General features: G+C 40.8%; 2 protein-coding genes across 3 annotated transcripts in view; one reads left to right on the top strand and one right to left on the bottom strand.

Annotated features, from left to right (window-relative positions):
* The window catches only part of NOX4 (NADPH oxidase 4), a 113,586-nt gene extending 101,601 nt beyond the window's left edge, over positions 1 to 11,985 (top strand). For both annotated transcript variants that reach the window (XM_039563028.1, XM_019286792.3), the window contains one exon: positions 826 to 11,985. In XM_039563028.1, coding sequence (XP_039418962.1) covers positions 826 to 946 — 121 coding nt within the window. In that variant the 3' untranslated portion in view covers positions 947 to 11,985. The remainder of the gene's footprint in view (positions 1 to 825) is intronic.
* Positions 11,986 to 18,994: 7,009 nt separating this feature from the next.
* Positions 18,995 to 21,161, bottom strand: part of TYR (tyrosinase) — a 41,979-nt gene continuing 39,812 nt past the window's right edge. Inside the window, exon 5 of the mRNA XM_010401078.4 lies at positions 18,995 to 19,475. Coding sequence (XP_010399380.1) covers positions 19,255 to 19,475 — 221 coding nt within the window. The 3' untranslated portion in view covers positions 18,995 to 19,254. The remainder of the gene's footprint in view (positions 19,476 to 21,161) is intronic.

Here is a 21,161-nt window from a genome sequence, read left to right as displayed (position 1 = left end):
GTCTTTCCCTGCTCCTTCCTTTCCCTCTCCTCATCTTTCAAAAAAGGGAAATGGTGACTATTGCGAATTACTCAGTCCTGCTGTGGTGGATGTGTTTTGTTCTGATGTTGGCTACAGTTCTGAGCCCTCAGATGTTGTATGACTGTGAGTATGATTTACAGCCTATTTTTAAGGCAACCAGAGAGCAGAACTGTTGTCGGTAGAGGGATGTGAAAAAGTCAGGTTAACTAATGAAGGCAGGCCAAGAGCTATGGGTGATGAACAAGGATCGTACTCTGTGTTTGACTTTTCATAAGATTTCCCAATATAGATGTTTAAGAAAAAACTGCATGCTAATATGAAAGTAAAGCAGTAAAATTACTCTGTTGCTGCCAGAAATAATCATTGTTAGTAGTGCTCTGTTTTCATTAGTGTAGAGAATCACTGTTAGCGACCAGATCTGCTTGTGTAATTTGTGAGTTACACTAAGAAAGTCTTGACAGTAAGACACATTTTAAACAAAAAAGCAATTAATCGTGGAAAAAAAGAGTGGAAAATAGTACTATTTCATCATTTAGTATCTTGAGATTAAGAATAAGCGCTTCTTCCTTAGAGTTGTCTTAGTCAGATAAATAATAGGGTTTGTTGTAGGGATACCTGGGAGAGATATGGTGGCTTCAGTAATACTAACTACATCATCTAGTGAACTGTTTTCACTTTAAAATCCATATGTAGTCAGGTTATGTATAATACCATGAGGCCGGAATACAATTTTGTCTATTATTGGAAGGTACTGTTTATTCACAATGTCATAACTTCCCCCTCCCACCCCTTTTTTTTTTACAGGAAGACCATTGGAGTTTTCTGTTGTGGACCAAACAAAATCTCTAAGATACTTCATAAACTGAGCAACAGCAGCAACTCTTATGGGACGAGGTTTGAGTACAATAAAGAATCCTTCAGCTGAAAGTCTTTTGGACTAGCAAGACTCTCTAGAAGATAAAAGTGCAATTTTTTGTTTGTACAATATAAAAGTTCAGCTGTGGTTTAAACAGACAGAAATGTACCAAAGAATAGCACAAATGTTTTTATTTATGATTATTTAAGACTGATGGATGCAGCAGTATACCAACAAATAATCAGTGCTTTTACTCAAATGCACTCACACAATATTTGTGGTGGGAGTGATTCTTCGGATTTGTTTCTGTTAATTAAAAAGTGCAGAAGCTGGGGAGAGACGCAATTGCTTTAAAAACTGATGGAAGAAGAATCTGTGGAACATTTGAACTTCTTCCACTTCAGTCCTCTGAGGCTGGATCAGTAAATGAAACCCCAGGTTAATCCAAATGGCAAAACATAGTGTATTACAAAGACTCTTGCTTTTGTTGGTATACAAATCTTATGGCTTTGGGGTGAAAATACTCCATATTAAAGATTTTATTATACATTGCAGAACTGGGATTCTGTATTTAAAATATAGAGTGTTACTCTTGCTAGTTTACTTCTGTAATGAAGTTAACCTAAGGAAAAGTGAGCACAATTTCGTAGCACCAGTGGGCAGCCTCTGCTGTGATGCTAGTCACAGCCTCTTGGCAAGCACGCATCTGTACGTGGAGAACTCTGTATCTCGCATCAGTTCAGCATTCAAAGAGTTTGCAAAATAAGTATGATTTATGCAGCCATAAAGATGGAGCAAGAAATGTGATGAACAGGAGCAGACAGGACCTGAAGTTTTATTACACCACACACTCAATGTGGAAGTTGCACTCACTCCGCACTCATGCCCTGAATGTCAAATACTTCCAGCTTTCAGATGCTCTGACTGATTATTTTACAACACAGCAGGTTGAAATCCAGTTTTAGCGTTCCCAGAGCATGTTTGGTTGACTGTGATCCTTTGAGTATCTTCCCTGGAGCCACCCTTGTTCGCCCTGGTGCCACTGAAAGCAAGATGAGACCAGATCTACAGCAGGGTGAGAATAAACCCCTCAGCTCTGTGGCTCCTTGGATGATGTGTGCAGATAGAAACCTTACAGGAGCTGCAGTATGCTTTCAGTATGTTCCAGAGAGGAAGATCTGAAACATCCAAATTTAATCTCTCTTCCCCTTCTCCTCCCCACAGCTGTTTTCTGCCCGTAATTGCCATGGGAGAGCTAAAGGTTGAAACTGGTACTTCATAACTTTTTGGTTCTGAGGAGCACCTTTTTTTCCCTGTCCAGATAGCCAATCCAACTTCCTTTATTTCTTCTTTTCTCCCTTTTCCTTACTTTGTTGAGATGAGGGCATTTAAACAGGAATCAGACAGCTGGCATAAATAGGCACCACTCTAGTGCCTCTTAATAGAGCAGCATCACTTCAACATGCTGAAAACCTTCCCCTTGATCTCCAGCAGGAGCTTGGGAGCAGTACAGAGTAGTGTTTGCAGCATACACAGGCAGAGGCTGGCCTGAGAACTCTCGTGCCTGTGATTCACCTGTATCTAGGGCAGTGCATTTGATTTCATTTACATCTGTCCAATGAAGACCTTTTTTATTTTAGTGGGAAAGGCACTAAATTTCTGCTCAGGACACAAACTCTGTACAGAAGTCTGCAAGTATCAGTGTGAGTGTTCAGAGGGAAGCATTTTTCTGGTAGGTGGTATATAGGCACGGTGTACGTGTAACTAGTGAGAATGAGTTTGGTCTTTGCCTTGGCAGCTTCTGCTCAGGAGTTGCACTCAGTGAGCAACAGGGTGGAGGTGCATCAGTGAAGCCACATGGGAATGTGTTCCTCAGTGTCCAGACTTGGCACTGAAGTCTTTGCCTCTGGCTCTGCCCAATTTGAAATTCAAGGAGGAAAGAAAGAACCAGAGACAGACGAATTCCTACTGATGAGAATTCTAGAAGTAGCCCAGATGAGAGAAGCTAAAATAGAAATGCAGTGTGAGATGGAAGCCTACATTACAGCTACTGATTTTAGATTTTTTCTCTTTGAGGCTGGAAGGACCATTATTTTCCTACTGGATCTCCTTCATCCATCACTGTAACTGGAGGTGTGCAGCAAAGGATTAGGGTTTTTTTAATCAGTAAGATTTATTATTTATCTAATACTCCCTGCATAGATGTTATAATAAACATAAAACTGTTGGCAAAATGCACAGATACTGGATATTGTAGGTTGCGCGTACTTTGTTTCCTGGCTGTTAGTTTAAAGCATGATTGAAATCATGCCTGCATCTGTTATCCACAACCAGAAAGTGATCTTTTCCTCTAGTTTTGGGATCTAGTATCTCATGCTTTTTAAATACAGTTTAGAGTCATCTAATCACTATGTTGTTTGTGGTTTCCCATCTCCTCTGACAGATATCGGCTCCATTACCATATAATGAGCAGCTAGTTTTGCAGTTAGCTCTGTGCTAAAGCAGAGTATATTTTCTGGCTCAGCTTCTGTATAGGTAACACTTTATAATTAAAATAGTAATGCTAGTACTGTGCTCTTGTTCTGCATTGTAGCAGGAGTTGATGCTCCTTGTAGGCATGTTAAACACATGCTGTTACATTAAGCAGTGCTGTCACAGCAAGATCTAAGCAGATCCAGGCTGTCCTCTCTCTCTCTGTGCTGTATCTGACTCAGCTGACCCACCTGTAAAACGAGCTCTGGACTATCTGCCTTTCTGGAGTGTTTTGAGGCTTAACTAATGTTTTGGGATCACTTTAATGCGCAAGCAGTGAAAAGATCTAATTGCTATGCAAATATACTTGTGTTTTGTTTTGGGTAAACCTTTCTGTTATTGATTTGACTAATCGCTAGACCAGGTGAGGAAGAGTTTGAGGAAAGTCTAAAAGCTTCAGTTGCTTTTTTCTTTTCCTTGAGCTATGCTTCTTTAAGAGAGGCAAAAGTTTTAAGCGTTGTTGAGTGACTGTGACTTGGCTACAGGAGTGGCAGATATTATGATAAACACAATATTTCTACAGGCTGTGTTGTCATTGCTCTTTCTGAGTGTCTCTCCAGCTTGCAAAACAGAGTCAAGCCCTCTTTTAAACTCCATTACTTTTTTCTCTGTAAGCCAAGTGTGTGTAAAAATATAACTCAGTGCCAGACAAGTAAGTGAAAGCTGACAGCACCCAATTCCACATTTGCAGATCAACTGGATTTACATAATTGAGCATCACTTTGCACTTTAAACTGTGTCCTGTGAGTCTGTGATAAGTGTCCTGCTGGCAGGGGAAGGATCCTGCCCTGTATTCTTCCAGTTTTCACTCAGTCTTTCACAAAGCTGCAGACCTCTCAGTGTTTGCTCAGCAGGATCTTTGTGTTTTATTCATCAGATTTGTTTCAGGACTCTTTTTTTTAGACCAGGAATGTTTCCATACTGTGATGGGAAACCAAACCCTTTCCCTGCAACAAGAATCCAGCCCTTGTGCAGCAGTGTGGGACTTGAGGCTTTACTCAGCTAACAGCAGGATTAATCAGATGTATCCAAGACCTATTCCCACATCACTGGGATTACTTGTGTGAGTAAATTCCCACTGCCACAACAAAGAACAGCAGAGATGAGCCCTGATGTTGTGTGGGAAGGCCTGGTGGGGAATGACCTTCACCACTGAAGTCTGCAGAACAGCCTGTCCCTCCACAATGATTATTCCAGCCCTGAGTTTGAAGCAACACTTCCCTGTTCCAGTATGTGGTACTACTACTAGTGTGTGAGTTCTTCCTTGGTCTTTTTTCTGCTCTTCTAGAAGGCAGAACTGAAAGCAGTGTGAGATCACAACAAACAAACAACCTGGTCTGGGAGAAGACACCTAGCTGATGACTGCACTGCTTAGGATAGAAAGTTTAAACCAAATCTATTTTTCTGCCAAATGCTGATTGTTTTGCCACAACAACAGTTGCTGTAAAGGAAGAATAGATAAACCTTCCCTCTGGAGACTTCTGCCTACACAGGCCTGTTGTGAAGATGTGTGTGAAAGCACTGCACACCTCCTTATTATTAGGGTATGCAATGATAGAACAAGGGTAATGTATTTGAACTGGAAGAGGGCAGATTTAGTTCTGATATTAGGAAGGAGTTCTCTATTGTGAGAGTGGTAAGGCCCTGGAATGGGTTGTCCAAAGAAGTTGTGGCATCCTTAAAAGTGTTCAAGACCAGGCAGGATGGGGCTTTTAGATCTGGAAGATATCCCTGCCCATGGCTTGTGGGTTGGAACTAGACAATCTTGAAGTTCCCTTCCAACCCAAACTGTTCTCTGACTCCATGATTCCATGGTTCCTATTACTTCAGTTTCCACTGCATCCTGATCTCTGGCTTGCTCGCTCAAATCTGAATCCCTGTGGTTTTCTTTGATTGCAGATCTTCATCTACCTTGTTTGCAGATGTGTCTTGCAGGTGAGAGTACTGCATATATTGGCACCCATGCACTGTCTGATCTAAGCATGGAGCAACCTGTGAGCATTCTTCACAGCCAGTGCAAGTGCAGGATCTGCCTATTTGCTGCTAATGCCTCTGGTGCATAGGTGGCAAAGAGATTTGGAGCTGGCTGAGAGGGGGCAGATAATGCAAGGAGCAGAGCAGCCATGTTGGGAACAGTAATTCAGCTGTAACAGCCTAACAGCATGGTTTGGTAGGACTTGGAGAATGGCAGCCTAAGAGGAAAACCTCTACTCCACATTTAATGCACCAGGTTATAGTTTCAAACCACAAGATGTGGCTTAGGGGAAGCAGACATGAGGCTAAAGAGTCATTGCCTTAGCAGTTCAAGGACTATAAGTCAGAGAAGATAGTTATTAAAATTAATATTTTAATAGTTATTAAAATGCAGTGTTTACTTTTTTGAAAAATAACAGACCTTCTAGGGAGATTAATTTTCACTTCAGCCTGGAAATAATTTCATAAACTCGCCAGTTTGATATAAGATAAGGTGGGTCTGTTCTTCTCTGGATTATGCATCCAATTTTTCTGCTGATTTTCCACCCCTCACAATTTAAACCAGTTTTTATTGTTTTAGCAAAGAGGATTTAACAACAAGGTTTAATCAAAATGCCATTGGTGCCTGTGCTGAGCTGAGGTTTTCTGCTATGAATGTACATTTTTCAGATATATATATATATTATATAGCTGATGACTCAACTGTGAACAGTGATTTGGGATTTGCATTGTTTCTGCTGCTGGTGTATTTCATTAAGGCCACTATAGTGATGCACTGGCAAAATGTATGGAGCTGAAATGAGACTCTTCATTCCCATATAGAGCCTGGTATTTTAGTGCCTGTACTAACCACAGTAAATCCTAGAAACACTTAAATTTCCTTTGTAGGCACAGTAGATTAATTAGCATATTTTAAGGTTAAAAACCCTGAGTCCTCTGGTGGACTAGCATGTATAATGAATGCTCTGACACAAAGGTTTTGAGCAACAAATGCTTCTCCTTAAAGGGCTGGATAAGGATGTGTGAAGGTTTAGTATCCTGCTAATTGTATCACCCGTGTTGTAAGGGGGATGGGATCCGTTCTAGTACCGCCTCTGATGTTATGAATATCTCTAAACTTGCAGTGGATCCTCAAGGTTTGCCATACCTGAAGTGTTATATTCTCTAGAGGGATCCTATTTGTAAGACACAGGTGCTGGATCTGTACTAAGAGCAGTGGATCTGTCCCATTATTACATGGGCGCAGAAAGAAAGCTGGAAAAGGCCACTTGTCCCGATCATAGATTGCTTCTTAACAGAGCCCTTGGATGAGGGGATAGGCTGGTCCTGAAGCTCCAGGTAAACTGCTGTCAACCAAGGAGCAACCCAAGGAGGGCAGGAGAGGATGATGAATGCCAACAATAAACAGGGTAAAATATTTTCTACCTGGGAGCCAAGGGGAGGGAGGAGACATTCTTCTTAGTTTCTCAATTTTAGAAATTAAAGCAAACCCCATTTTCTAGATGCAGATACAGAGTCTCCCTGGGAGTTGAGAGCTAAAGTATGCAAAGACATTGCATTTCTGTGCAGAACTCAATGCTAAAGCCCAGAAGAAAACTAGTATATTTTAGCAAACACCCTGGAAATAAGCAATTTCTTTGAAGCAAGCCCTTTACTCTTTCAAGTTAACCTATTTCTAAAAAACATCTACCTCTATTCTGCAGCTGTGGAATTGGGAAATAGCTTTACCTGGTAACTCCTTTTCACCAAAATACTGGAGTGTAGAGTTCTCTGTGTCAGCTGTAAGTAGCTTTGACAGTTTGATAAATAAATTTCATGTTTGTTGCTGCTGACCCTAGGAAAGGACAGCCTTGAGGATGAGAAGCAGTGTTACATAAATGTCTAGTGCACATAGCATCGCTGAGCAGGGAGACGCTGCTGCATCTCTTTTGGTGCACCAGTCACTCATTAAAATTCTGTCATTGCAAGGTCACATTGCTCATCTCATATTCTGCAACCCTGGGGAAGGAATTTGGATGAGAGGTGGGGGAGGAAAAGCAAAAACTTCCTCCTTGTACAGTAACCAAGAATGTATTCATCGACAGCAGGGCACTTATTTTGATTTCAAAAGAGCATGCCATTTCTTTTTCAGGGATAACGGATTCCCTCCTGGTGCTGTGTCATGGTGTTTGCATGTTAGAAGTGTAACACAGGGATAACAGGTGGCTTCCGAATTGAATAAATAACGCCTCTGAGCTTTTGCTTCTCCCTTTAATAGTCTGAGAGAAATGCAAAATACCAGAGAGCATATAGAGTGGACTGTGTCCCAAGCTGAACTCGGCACAGTCTGGTTAGGAATGCTGCACAGCAGCTCTGCAAGCTGCTGGGAAGAGGCAAGGCCAAGGTTGTGGGTTTGATCTCCGGATGGGCCATTCACTTAAATGATGATTCTTGTGGGTCCCTTCCAGCTCAGACTATTCTGTGATTCTGGGTAATTGTTCTAAGGAGAACACATCAGTGATAGATGATCTGCAGTCAGAAGCTGGCCAGGTCACCACACTGGCTGTCCCATCTCTGAGCCATGATGAGTCAGAGCAAGTCCTACGTATGCCTTGGCAAAGGGAGACTCAGGGGCTCTTGGACTGAGCCTGCAGGATTAGACAAAAGGTGGTTTAGACAGAGCTGGACGAGCTTCCAGTGTGCACTTTCAAGCTTGGAGCTGTCATACTTGAGGGTGAATTGTGTAGGCAATGAGCTGGTCTGACCTTTGAGTACAGTCACAGTTGTATGGTTAGCTGAAGGTATGGACATACCCTGTGTATTTCTCTAGCTTTGTAGAAGCATATTGCTAGGGACAGGGAAGCAGGTTATGTTATCGTATCTCATTAGGTGTTAGATGCTTGAAAGCATGTACTGGCTAGAACAGATGAGGATGGTGAATGCCAGCTTCCACCCACAACTGAATATACCCTGCCCATGTTTGCAGCAGTGTTCATCAAGAATAAATGGCAAAATGTCATCAGAGAAGGCACAAGTGCTGTATTTTGCTTTTACTGGATCAGAGCAACATAATTAGCTGTTAATAGATACTTGCTGTGAATGTGAAGATTCACCTATGACATTATTCTTTTTGGCTGCTTAAGCTCTAGTAACTGTTTGATACACACTTTTTGACAAAAACATAATGCCCCAAAGCTTAAAAACGTGGCTGAGATGGAACTTGGCAAGGGATCTCCTCCTGATAGTGAAATATCATTGTCTGTTGGAGCTGGGTGCATTTGTGCTTCAGTCATCTTGGTCTGCTCCACCACCATGGACGATTAGAGGGAGCTGAGCTTTCAGATCCATCTCTTCCCTCTGTGTATGACCTCAGCCTTCATCTAGAGGTGTGTTTGAATCTTTGGATCATTGGATACATCATCACCCGTGTGTCCCATAGTCCTTCTTTTGGGCTCTTCTTCCCTCCATAGCACAAGAGGCTTCTTCCACCCTGTGTTTCCCATAACTCAGGAAAATGCCACTTTGGGAAATGCAGAGGGCCTCAATTTTAATCACGGTATACACCAACCTTTATAATGTTCCTGGTGTACACAATCCAATGGGGTTCTTGTAGTCACTTTGATTAGCATCAGGGAAATGAGGGGTGCAGCATCCCAATGCTGGAGATGCTTTTGGCAATGACAGGAGGGGCAGTGCTACAAGGGCAGCTATGTAGAAAAGGGGAAAACTCATAGTAGCAAAGATTATGTCATCTTCTGTATGAGAATTGGGGATTTGGTTTTGTGAAAGTCAGATCACTTGTGGCTACCACTGAAATTAAGTCATGCTTCTGCTTTCACATGTAGGCATTTCAGGATGCTGGGCAGTGATGGAAAGGGTTTCTTTTTTTCAATTACATTTGCTATTTCCATACAGCTCTGGCTTTATTAATTGCATATGATTTCCTTCTTTCACTGATTAAACATTTCCTCGCCTGGTTTCTTTGCTTCTGGGAGCTTGAGAGCTCATTGTTTATAACAGGGAAAGAATAAGTATTGTGCTGTTAAGCAGACAACTCCCAACACATATGTTCAGCTCTGCCTCTTTGAGAGGGAGGCCCTGGTGCTGCTGTGAGTGCAGAAGGGCAGAGCTTTCACTTAGATTCAGATGTGACAAGGACCCTTTTCCAGGCTTCATACATTGATGAAGCTCTGGGCTTATTAATTAGATTTTTCTGAAACAGGTACCCTTAGTCCAAATGTGCCAGGCTGTGAAACCCCTACTTCCACTGAGTTTTTCTCTCCCTGTGTTCATTCCGATCATTTGCAGGAGCAAATTTGATGAAACACATTTGGGTAAGAAATGGTTCTCTTGGTCTGTGGTAGTTGAGAAGAAAAGTCATAATTGGGGTATTGGCCCTCAAACTGATGTCCAAAAAAGTATTTTGAATGGCCCAGCTATATTAGTTCCATAATGTTTATATGGGAATTTCTTTCAAGATCTATGATTTCACATTGTTTTATATAAATCTAATTTCATTTTCAGAAACAACCAAGCAAAAAAATCCCAAATATCTTTTTTACATCGAAAATGCTCATATGTCAAAAACACGTCTGTTTTGAAAGAATTCTTCCAAGATTCTTAGAAGAAGAGTGGAAACTAGCTTGAAAAAACTCTTGTTTTCAAATACCAAAGCATTCTTTGGTTTTGTTTTTTTTCTTTCCAACCTTCATTAGTGAAACAGTACAGTTCAAACTAAACAGTAGTACCACAGTCTGAGCTTCAGCAATTCGGTATCTTCCTTTTAAAGCAAGACCTCTCTCCAGGATCATGTCTACACTGTCATCTGAACCTTCAAGACAATGTCTGTAGCAGGTCTAGACTTGGGTTGCTTTGAGGAAGAAGACATGATCCATTTTTGTCTTACTTTGGGTAGTTATTTGGGACTCAAAAGCCATGTGAGAGTTTGGTGTGGTAAACAAACAGGAACTGGAGCCACTGGTGCAAATGTGAGTATACTGAAAAGACTGTTATCCCACTAGACAAGTTAATTAAAATCCAGTCTCAGGAAAGAAGATGTGGGCCACAAAGAAAATTCTTGCCATACATAAGATTTGGAAAAAGGAGTAAACTAATGTCAGCTTTCCAATTTTTTATTTTTTTAAATGAGCCTTAGAAGTAATTATTAACAGTTAACATGTATAATGTGGTAGAAAAATTAATGTCTTTTCTGTAGCTGTGGGTCTTGACTTTTTCACTTGTGACCACATTCTTCCCTCACTCTTCCCTGTCCCAAAAGAAAGAGACCAGAAAATTTGTTCTGAATTTCCAATTCTGTAATTACATATCTTTTCCACTAGAGGTGAAATAAAAATAATTTATTAAAAAGGAAGGCAACATTTACTTCTGATATCTCTGTACAATGTACAAGATAACCATTTTGGAAAGTATTCATATAAATGTCCACAATTTTGAGTACTCAATGTTCTTTTCAGAGGCGCCTGTTTATATTAATGTAATTTCACTCTGTTCTTATGTTTTTGTAGATCAGGATGTGGTACAATTCTTTGAAGAGAAATATCTGCTTAGTTTCCAAGTGGAACAGAAAGCAAAATTTGGTCCCAAACTTTCATTTGTAAGTTTTTCACCCATGCTTGACTTTAAGAATAGTACTTACTGGGTTTGTGTCTATGACAAGTCTTGTCATATGAAACAGCCCATTTTGTAGCCTCAGCTTGCTGGCCCCCGGCACAACAGAGGAATTGTGTTTCACGGACTGGAAGGACTTAAATAGGTCGCTTTTGTACCTGCATGCCTGATAAACCTTCAAAGAGTAAGCAATAAGCGTTCTGACTCTTAGTTCCACTAAAATGAAGGAAAATTTTTACCAATTATCTCTATAATAAGGCAGAACTAGAAAACGGATAATTAAAAAAAGTCCTGGATTTTTATTTTCTGTTTTATTTGGGGTTTATTTATTCTTCTCTTTTTCATGAGTCATGTGCAGAACTCTTTTCCCATAGTGTCCCTTTCTTAGTTACAGAGTGTTGTGAGGGTAGATGAAATCCATTGGCTAAAAAAGGGCTCAGACAGGGAAGAACTCTTGAGTTTTATCCCATGTTCTTATGGAGCTCCCCTACAAACTGGTCACTCTGTGTAGGATTTTCAGTGTAACATGAAGAATTCAAGTTCACTGTCATTTTTTATACCAAACTGCATTAAGTTTTTTTCTAAAATCCCATCTTCTTTTTGACTACCAGTAAAATGGGAACAGTCACACCAGAAAAGAGTTTAGATTTGCCTGGAAAATAGTCCTTCATTTCAAATTTGTTTAGTTAAAATACAAAATCCTGATTGCAGTATGGAAAGGAGCCTTCTTTCCCAAAATACTCGTCTGAATTAGCCATTTTATCTTAATGGCAGTCCTGACAACTAAAGTATTTGGCTGCTGAGTTCTTTTGCTGTTCAGATGTTACTTTTACATTCTGTTATATTAGCAGATCATCTTAATGTGATTTTATGTCTCTTATTGTATTTGACAAAGCACCATATGTTAATACATCATGTAATTATGGCACTATACTCTAAAGGTATTTACTTTACAGGAAGCTTCATGACTTTGGAATAAACAACCATTCCAAGACTGAGCAAAACATGGTTGAGTTGCTGTTTGTGACCTGATTTCAATTAATGATGTACTGGCTTAATCGTGGAAGCATTGTGTGTGTGCATGTGTGCATGTGTATTACTGCTGGTAGGGGAGGCTGGGATTTCACTGCTTAGCAGAATGGACTCTTTGTGATGCCCTAAACTTGCTGAAACATCTACACAGGGTTCACAGATACGCTGCAGGAGAGCCAGACTCCTCTGGCACGACAGCAGGAGGTTGGGTAGGATACCCAAAGTACCATAACTGTACTAGGCACCCTTGTTTAGCCACCCAGAGTCATTTTCTGCCTTAGAACATGAGAGACGTGCTTACTCTGTATGTATCTGTGGCTGTGAGACCATCTCAGAAGCAGAATACATTACCTCATCCTCATCATCTCACACACTGGAATTTAGAAGAACATCACTCCTCTACACTGTCTTTGTTTAGAGCACAGTGGAAGGAGAAAGCAGCATCTGCCTTACCCTAACCCATCAAAATCAGTGATGAGCAAAGTTCCTTCCCATATCAGAAGCGTGTAGAAATCCTTCCCACCTGTGACAAGTATTTGGGTGCCTGACATTGAAATGTGCTCTGGGAATTTTCTTTAGTCTGCTTGCTCTGGTGAAGCATTTCACAGTGTGCTCAGACCATGCTGCTTTTGATAGCTATTACTCTGAGAGCTGCTATTTTATTATGATCTTCAAGACACTGCTGATTCTACAGTAAATCTGCAACAACTGGTTTAAAATTCATAATTGACTTCCCAATAATGTGTTTAGGGGTCTTTTGGGTGCCCTGCAGACTAAAGCACCCATTTCCATGCTGAATGTTCTGGTAGCTGTCCACCTAATCTTTTCTGCATTTGGCAGGGTTGTGGGTTTTTGTAGCAAAACTACACATCAAACATGGATTAATACAAGTATGCAGACTTCTCTGAGGTTTTTCAGAATTGTTAAAAGTTCTAGGTAATTTAGTTTTGAGAAGTGAGTGTACTTAGTTAAACTGCATATATTGATCCCAGGGTTGTATTTTTTATTTTCTCATTCCAGAGTGGTGTTGATACAGTGGTGGGAAAAGGTACCATCCCTCCAGAATGAGGAGTTTAACTGCAGCGAGATAAAAAAAAGCCAACAAAACCCTGTATATTTCTTCTCATTTATTTTTAGTTGTTAAATTAAAAACTAATAGGGAGGGCTAACAGCTCCATTTTAGAGAAGTTCCTGATCTGTGTAGCTGCAAAAGGTGTTTATTTATACTAAATGCAGGGTCAGTGGCAGGCAGGGCAGAGTTACCAGAGGAAAAAATTTATATTTTCAAAAATTATGATGGTGTTTTCAATTAAGAGGAATGTCCTTTCCCACTCACCTTCCCCTGGCCAAGTAATGAGGTTTGGCAAAATGTGTTTTGGCTCTTGAGCTTTGATTTTCTGTCTGATATTTGGAGAGTTTTTATGGGAAACTATATATTTCACAAATGCATTTGATCAAGAGAGAAATCTCATTGCTCATGCAAGAAGATTATGGAAAGGGGAACAGAAGAATTTTTTTTTTTTTACAAAACCTGGCTGAAAATGCTGATGCAAATAATAAACTCTCCTTACAGTGAGCAACATAGTATTGCAGTCTGCTGTTTTCCTGATGGAAGAGAAAAGCTGCTTCCTTCTCCCCACAGCACATTACAAGCATGTGGATGTTACAGGAGGACTGAAGAGTAGCACACGGGAATAATTTGTAATCAATGCAGCAACTTGGATTGTTTCTCCTGAAAACCCATCATCCATCATTTTTTGTAAGCAAGATGACTTCAAATAATCTGCATTTCTCATCTGTTTTCCAACTCCTCCCAAATTTAATTCCTATGAATGGCTCCATGATTTATCATTTCTCTTTCTGGTTTCTTGTTAGGATATGCATAAGCATTAGACTGAGCTTAGTAACAGTGTGCTTTTTAATCTGAAATTGTGAACTCTGGATTGATGACTGGTCATCTGAGTAATCAGCAGCTTGTCTTCCTCTCCAAAACTGTTCTTCTGGTTTTCATGAAAATTAATTTTGTTAGGCCAAAGTTTTTGATCTCTGTACAGATTAATTTTGCAAACGAGCCTTCCTGTAACTTTTTGCAGTAGTATGTCTTCTTGTAGGAGAATGTCACCTTAATTAGGATGACTGCAGAGATTTCCCAATCTGTCGTCTGTGCCCAGACTGCTAAACACAATTTCTGAAGTGACAGCCTCCCTGCAGACATCCCTGTTTGGTGCTCTAGAGTGCCATGGCTCCTAGGATGAGACAAAAGGCCACTGTTTTTAAGACCTGGTGTCTAGACTTTTGGACTTAAGCATATTTGTTTCGCTAAAAGGGAAAAGTCTTTCTGACTAGATGTGAGCTGATTTTCTGAACTGTGAGGAAGACAGAAAAGCCTGGTTTTCATTTCTTCTCTCAAATGAGAGTTGTTAAGAGCCTGATTCTCCCTGAATATTAGTAGGAGGTTGATGCTTTGAAAGCCAGCCCCCTGGATGAAAGAATTGAGACCACAGACTATAGAATTAAAATTAATTTTAAAGTAGCATCTCAAGTCCATTATGGTGTAAAAGAGGACATGAAGCCTAAATTCTCTAGTGGTCTGTATCTTCAGTGGTCACTGGCATTAACTGACAAGAGGAAATTTAAAACAAATTGCTGCTTTTCTGACTTAAGAAACCTTACATTCCCTTGCTCTTGTTATAAATGACTGTAACATCATCCAGATGAAAAGGGAGTTGGAAAAAGAATCCTTAGAGTGCCTGTCTACAAACATATGCACAAGTGTTGTACTACTTTTACTACTATAGTAAGCATACAGTTATTTCAGTATTTGTATTTTTGCCATGATTATATGTATTTTGCTATCAGCTAATGACTGTAGTAACTCTGTTACTCTGGGATGTGTGTGGTGCTTCAATTTAAAACAAAAATCACATTTTCTCATAATTGTACCATTAAATATTTTTGTATACAAATCCTGTCATTTGGTATTTCTCAAGCTGTTAACTGTGCATATATTTCATACAAGTCACCTGGCAATGTAATCAGTCTGTAGTAAATTTAACAGAGCACCACCCTGCCAATCCCCCATAACTTTATGAGAAAATGGTCCAGGCCTTCAAGTTCTTAATACATCTTCCTGATACATTCAGCTCTGTGACAAAAAGCCACCACTTTTTTAGAACGTTATTGCCTTTGCATGAAGGGGTCATATGCAAAGAACTTAAGCTTCTAGCACTTCTTCCAGAAATATATTTTCTTCTGTGGTATGTGTAGACTATTTATTTGTAATAGGTTGCACAAAGGAATGACGGTGAGTAAAGACAACGTTGGAGAGAATTTCCTACCATTAGTCACTGCTGGGGAAAAACAGAACCTGATTACAAGGAAGGCTGTATTGGTAGGCAAGGAAAGCCTTGTTCGTGTCTCTGCCCTAAGAGTTAAGAGGTTCTGCAGACTATATTTATGGCTTTGCTGTCAAAAGTGCTTGGAAGGATGTACACCAGTTTGAAAACCTAGCACATTGAAATGGTTGTACATAAGTTTTTCAAGAAACCAGAAGCAAATTCAAACCAGAATTATTCTAATATTGTTTTGATTACAGGAAAATGTGTGAAAATTTGTCAACAATATGTAATTGACCTGAAAATGCCTTATGTGCTTATTATTGTGTGAGAATGTTTCTTTTACTAGAAAACAGTGAAGAGAAGCAGGGAGGTGCTTCTATATACCCAAGTTCCTTTAAAATCTGTATGACACACTCCTGTACATACACTACCATGCCTGTCATCACCACCACTATACCAGCCTCAAAACTGTGGGACAGTCCCACCACTGAGCCCCCAGGGATCCCTTTTCTGGTCAGATTACACAGGGCAATCTGGGATGATAGGAGAGGGAACCAAGTTTCATGAAGGTACGTGATCTGAAGTGCTAAGCCACAGTGAGGGTCCAGAGTTAATGTTTTCTGCCAAACTCTTGTTTCAAAGAGAATTTTTTTTTCTGTACGTGGGGAAAGTACTTGTTTTTCTATATATTTTATTAATCAATCAGATTTCTAGAAGTTTTTTCCATAATGTGAATTCTGCACAACTGATGCCCTCAAGAGAAAGAGGTAAAGGACAGACTTCTGGGAAAATGTCCATTTATAAAATGGGACATCAGAAAGCCTAATGGGTGGAAGACAGATATGCAGAAATAAGTTGATTTTCTGTAGTTATAAGAGCTAGTTCATATCTAATTCAGAGCTTATTACAAAAATTACAGTTAGAGGCCATTTTTAATGACAAGGTCTCATTGCTGCCAATTTTCAGGTCACTATGGATACTGATTCAAAATTACTTCCATCCATACACATGTGTGTACACAGATGGTGAATTACAGATTTAACTCAATGGAGATGCCAGGTGCTAAAAATACAAATTTGGGTAAAATGTGGGAAGGAGAACAGAATGAAAAAAGACTGACAGCTGTTCATTGTCTTGCCTTGACTAAATGTGACTCTTAACAGTCTGAGGAAGGAAGAGACCAGGCTAGAAAATGAAAAACTTGACAGAGGTAACAGTCTCTTGCAAAGGCCAGAGACACGCAAAGCTGAGTACCTTATAATGAAGTTATCAGTTATCCTCTAGATTTCTTGGTTGTTTTCATTATGTGAAGCAACATGGTGCTGATGCTGCAAATACTTCCCTGGATGTTTTTCTGGTGAACTCCTCATCTAACAAGTACTTTTGTACAAGCCTAACCTCGATGCCCACTGGGTGAAGGTTTATGTGGTTGCATGGTGTCCGTACACATGACCTAGATTTTCAAGCACCAAGTACTGTAATGCCCCATTTTCGGCATTGACCCTGTCAGGATAAACTCCCCAAGCCTGAGCCAGCTGCCTAATGGCAATGGGAAGTTTCTTGTATCAAGATACCTTGTCCAGACAGAAGAAAAGGCAAAGGCAGGGTTTTGTTTAAACTGACCATTCTGATTCAGTGAGATCACACGGCAAGCTCAGCCTTGTGGCATTACCTCATTCCCAATTTACAAAAAATTGCAGCTCCAGCTTCCATCTCAGGGAAGCACTTATGAGGAAAAGAGGTCCTTCAGCATTTATCTTACATATGTCTGAGCACAGGAGAAAACACAACCCTAGACATGACCCTGAGAAGAAAAATAATAGGCCATTGCATTTGTAGCTTGCAGAGGAGAAAGCACAAAGTCTCCTGGCAGTGGTGGTGGCCAAGAAAACATTTAGTGCCATGGTGCTAAATGAAGCCTCTCCCTCTTTCTGACCCATCCAAAACCTAGGTGGCTGGTCCAAGCTGACATGCAGGGTCCCCAAAAGGACAAAGGGAAGACATGCCCACAGGACAATTCCTACTGTCCCAAAACAGTTGCTTTAGGGTTGGTGCCATCAGTCCGCAGCTGGCAGCGGTGTTTGCTTCCCACGCTGCAGGAAACTAAACAGCTTTGCTCGGAAAAGAGAAGCAGCTGGGATTCCATGTGCTCCGAGTCAGATACACCTCTCAAGAGGTTTGACTCCTGGCTGGCATCAGGCCACTGGTCTGAGCAGAAACACCACAACGATGGGGAGAACCAGCAGGTGTTGCTTGTGTCAATTCTGTCCTAGTTACTCAGATTAATATACACTCTGCCATCTACTCCTGGCCACAGACCATGCTGACTGTTGGAAACAGGCCTGTTTTCTTTGCTCCCTCTCAAAGCAGATGTGGTCTCCAGGTCATATGGTGAGTGGGAAAATTGCTTGGGGGTATGCCTACAAATATGAAAGGGATAAAAATTCTCTTTCATCAGTTAGAGCTGGTTTGAGTTCTCTGTGATGACACTTCCATGGGCTGTTAGATCCTCCACCGAAGAAAAAGGAAAGGAAAAAGCCTGCCTGGGAATTGGTAAATGATCTGAGCAGAGCATAAACAGGCTTTCGCTAATAGGTCATGAGTTTGGTCACAAGTATAAATTATGCATTCCATGATTTTGAGAAAGAAGGGATGATCAAGAGCTGCCAAAAAGTAGGATTTAAAAGACCTGATGAGCCAAAGCTTCACTTTGATCCTTTCACACATGGTAATTTGCCATGGCCGAAGGTGGGAAGCCCAGGGAACACTGGTTCTGTGGAGAAGACATGAACAGCTGAAGAGTTGAATCAGAAATGACTTGTTGGCCATGTCCTTTGCAAACGGTAATTTTTTGGTAAAAATTACCTTGATCAGTGTGAAAACAAAATGCTGTTATCATGGAATACTGAAAAGACTGAAATAATCTTGCTTAATACAGTTAGGATTCTTCTATCAGAACAGCTTTTCAAAGGATGACGTCGCTTTACTGACACCAAAATATTTTGCATAGTGGCATTTTTTTCGACAAACATCTAATGAAACACAGGAGTGGCCTGTCTGTCAGGGCAAGCACCCAACCAGGGGTCACAGCTCGGCCAGTCTGTCCCAGACTGACACAGCCATTCAGACTGTCTCAAAGCTGGACATTTGGGACTTTTAACCTACACAATTCCAACATATTACTGTCATATTCTAACTCCAGGACTGAGGACCCCAGAAGCGTACCAGTTCCAGACTCCAGCAGAAGACTCTTCCTGGGAAGCCCCTGGGAGCTTAGGGGATTTTCACTCTCCCTCCATAGATTGAATGGATCTTTATATCTTAGATAAAAAAAGACCCCATTCCTGATCCCCCTGTGCTGCTGGCATGGAGAAAGTAGAGAAATCTGGATTTGAGCCTGAGAAGAAGGGAGGGGTTGGGGAAGGTGTATTTTTTTTTAAATTATTTCTCATTATCCTATTCTCACTTTTGGTTGTCAGGAAATTAAAATTAAGCTAATTTCTCCAGATCAAGCTTGTTTTGCTCATAACAGTATTTGGTGAATGATGTCTTCCTGTCCTTATCTTGGGCTCTGGAATTGGACCCTACAGCAAATAAAAGAGAATTATACATTAAATCCACCAACACACGTCAGTCTGATTTCAGAGGAACATTATTTAATCAAGCATAAGAAATACACAGTGTTCTTTGGGTGGTGTGGTAGCTTATGTTGGATCTGGGAGATTTTTGTAGGAGTGGATCTGATAAGATGCTACAACATTGGAGTTACAAGAGACTTGAGGAGACTGCCCATCCTCCTTCTACAGCACACCTCAACAAGGTATTTGTAAACATCAATCAAACAATGCATGCTTGATTAGCACCTTAGTAACATGACTGAGTTACTGGAGGCCTCTAGAAATTGGACTGATAACTTATATTGTTGTAATCTTCACTTTCTATGAGCAAGGGTTGTATCTCTGAAGTTCCTCCTTTTTTCTTCCAGCAGGGCCTGATGTGCCTTGTGAGCACAGCAGTAACAACACTTCCAAACACAGCTGCTCCAACCAACCAAGCCCAGATCTGACGGGCTTGCTGAAGATAGGGTGTCAAAAAGTCTTGGAAAGACTCAAGGGCTAGAAAAAAACAAACAGAAAAAGAAAGATCATGCTACTTGATACAATGTACTGCCAGTTTATGGAAGTTCTATAATAGATAATACTGGAAGGCTGAGCATAAAGAGGCAAGAGTGATAGAAATTGTCTGTCACAAATAGTTTTAAACAAATCTCTTCAGCCCTGATGGTCTGTTTCTCAATCTTCATATCCAAGGCTGGCACACAGTTCACTGTCCCCACTGCTCCTTACGGTTTGTCAAAAGTTCAGACTGTAACCCAAGAAGTTTGATACTGTCTGACCAAAGGTCCTGCTAGCTCAGCATCCTTTGGCAACAATAACTGAGGCAGACCACTAGGGAGAGCTTAAGAAAAGGTCAAGCCTATTACACTGCTTTCACAAAATACTTACCCAGCCTCCAAAAATTTGCAGGTCCAGGATTTCCTGAAACAGATGTGGTGGTGTTGTGTGTAATAGTCATTGGAGGATTTTTTTTTTCCTTCCATCATCTTTTCAAGCTGTTCTTTGGACTTTTATCACAACTTTTAGCAGCAGAAATATCCCTGCCTTAACTACATATTGATTGGGGAAAAAAGCTTCCTGTCACTAATTGTGAACCTGCATTCTGTTTTCTTTGATAGCTCCTGTGTGAGGAGAAGCAGTAGACAACTATTCTGTGGTCACTCTTTGCACAAGAAATCCTCTTTCTTTGGTGAATCCATGGCAGCTACTCATTTCTAGATGATCAGCTGCCTTCTTGCTTTGTGATATGAATGTGTGTGTCCGTTTTTCTCTCTGTGGCTTAATGAGTTGTGAAAACCCTGCCAGAGAGGGGTCTCGCTTCACAACAGAGGCTGGAAAGAAACCTGTTCAAAATGCACCCAACAATGTGGTGGCTTGAATTTGAAAAATAAGAATACTTGTCCGCTTGGGCCAAGGAAGATTTGGAATCCACAGCTCCCAATTATTAGCTCTAAAGACCATTATTAGTGGTAATTACTAGCTAGTAGGGAAAAGGAAGAGCATCTCTATGGGCACCTTCTCTGGGAACTCCTAAGGTGGTTTATTTTTGAATGCTCTTTATGCATCTGGACTGATTTAGAAGTACTCAACCATACTTAGTATGGTGTATCCCCACAAAGACTGTAAATATCTTCCTGTTATTTTTTCACTGGTGCCCAGAAAAACAATCTGTATATCCTCTTGGATCACGGTACTTTGGAGAGAACACTGTTACATGCACTGTGCTCTGAAAGGATGCTGCCTCCCTGGGCCTGGGTAAGGGATGTAGCCAGGAAGCTGCCTGATTTGGTGTGGCCTTCTGACTATCCTCTATTAGTATTCCAGGTGGGTAGGGTTGAGATTGAAGGAAGAAGTCCCAGGGTAATCTAAAGGGACTTCAGGGCACTGGAGCATTTGGTTAAAGGAGTAGATGTACAGGTAGTATTCTCCTTGATTCATTCAGTACAAGGGGGAAATACTGAAAGGAATACAAAAACTCAACAGATCAATACATGGCCAAGAGGCTGATACCATAGGTGGAATTTTAGGGTTTTTGTCCACAGGGTCACTTACACGGAAACAGGCCTGCTCATGTTGGATGGGGTACACCTGACTCAGAGGAGGAAAAGTATCATGGCCCAGGAATTAGCAGGGCTGATAGCGAGGTTTTTAAACTAGCCTTAAGGTGGAGGGGGATAATTGGTT

This window comes from Corvus cornix, chromosome 1 (assembly GCF_000738735.6).
Source record: "Corvus cornix cornix isolate S_Up_H32 chromosome 1, ASM73873v5, whole genome shotgun sequence".
Taxonomy (NCBI): domain Eukaryota; kingdom Metazoa; phylum Chordata; class Aves; order Passeriformes; family Corvidae; genus Corvus; species Corvus cornix.
This window is presented reverse-complemented; position numbering and strand designations above follow the sequence as displayed.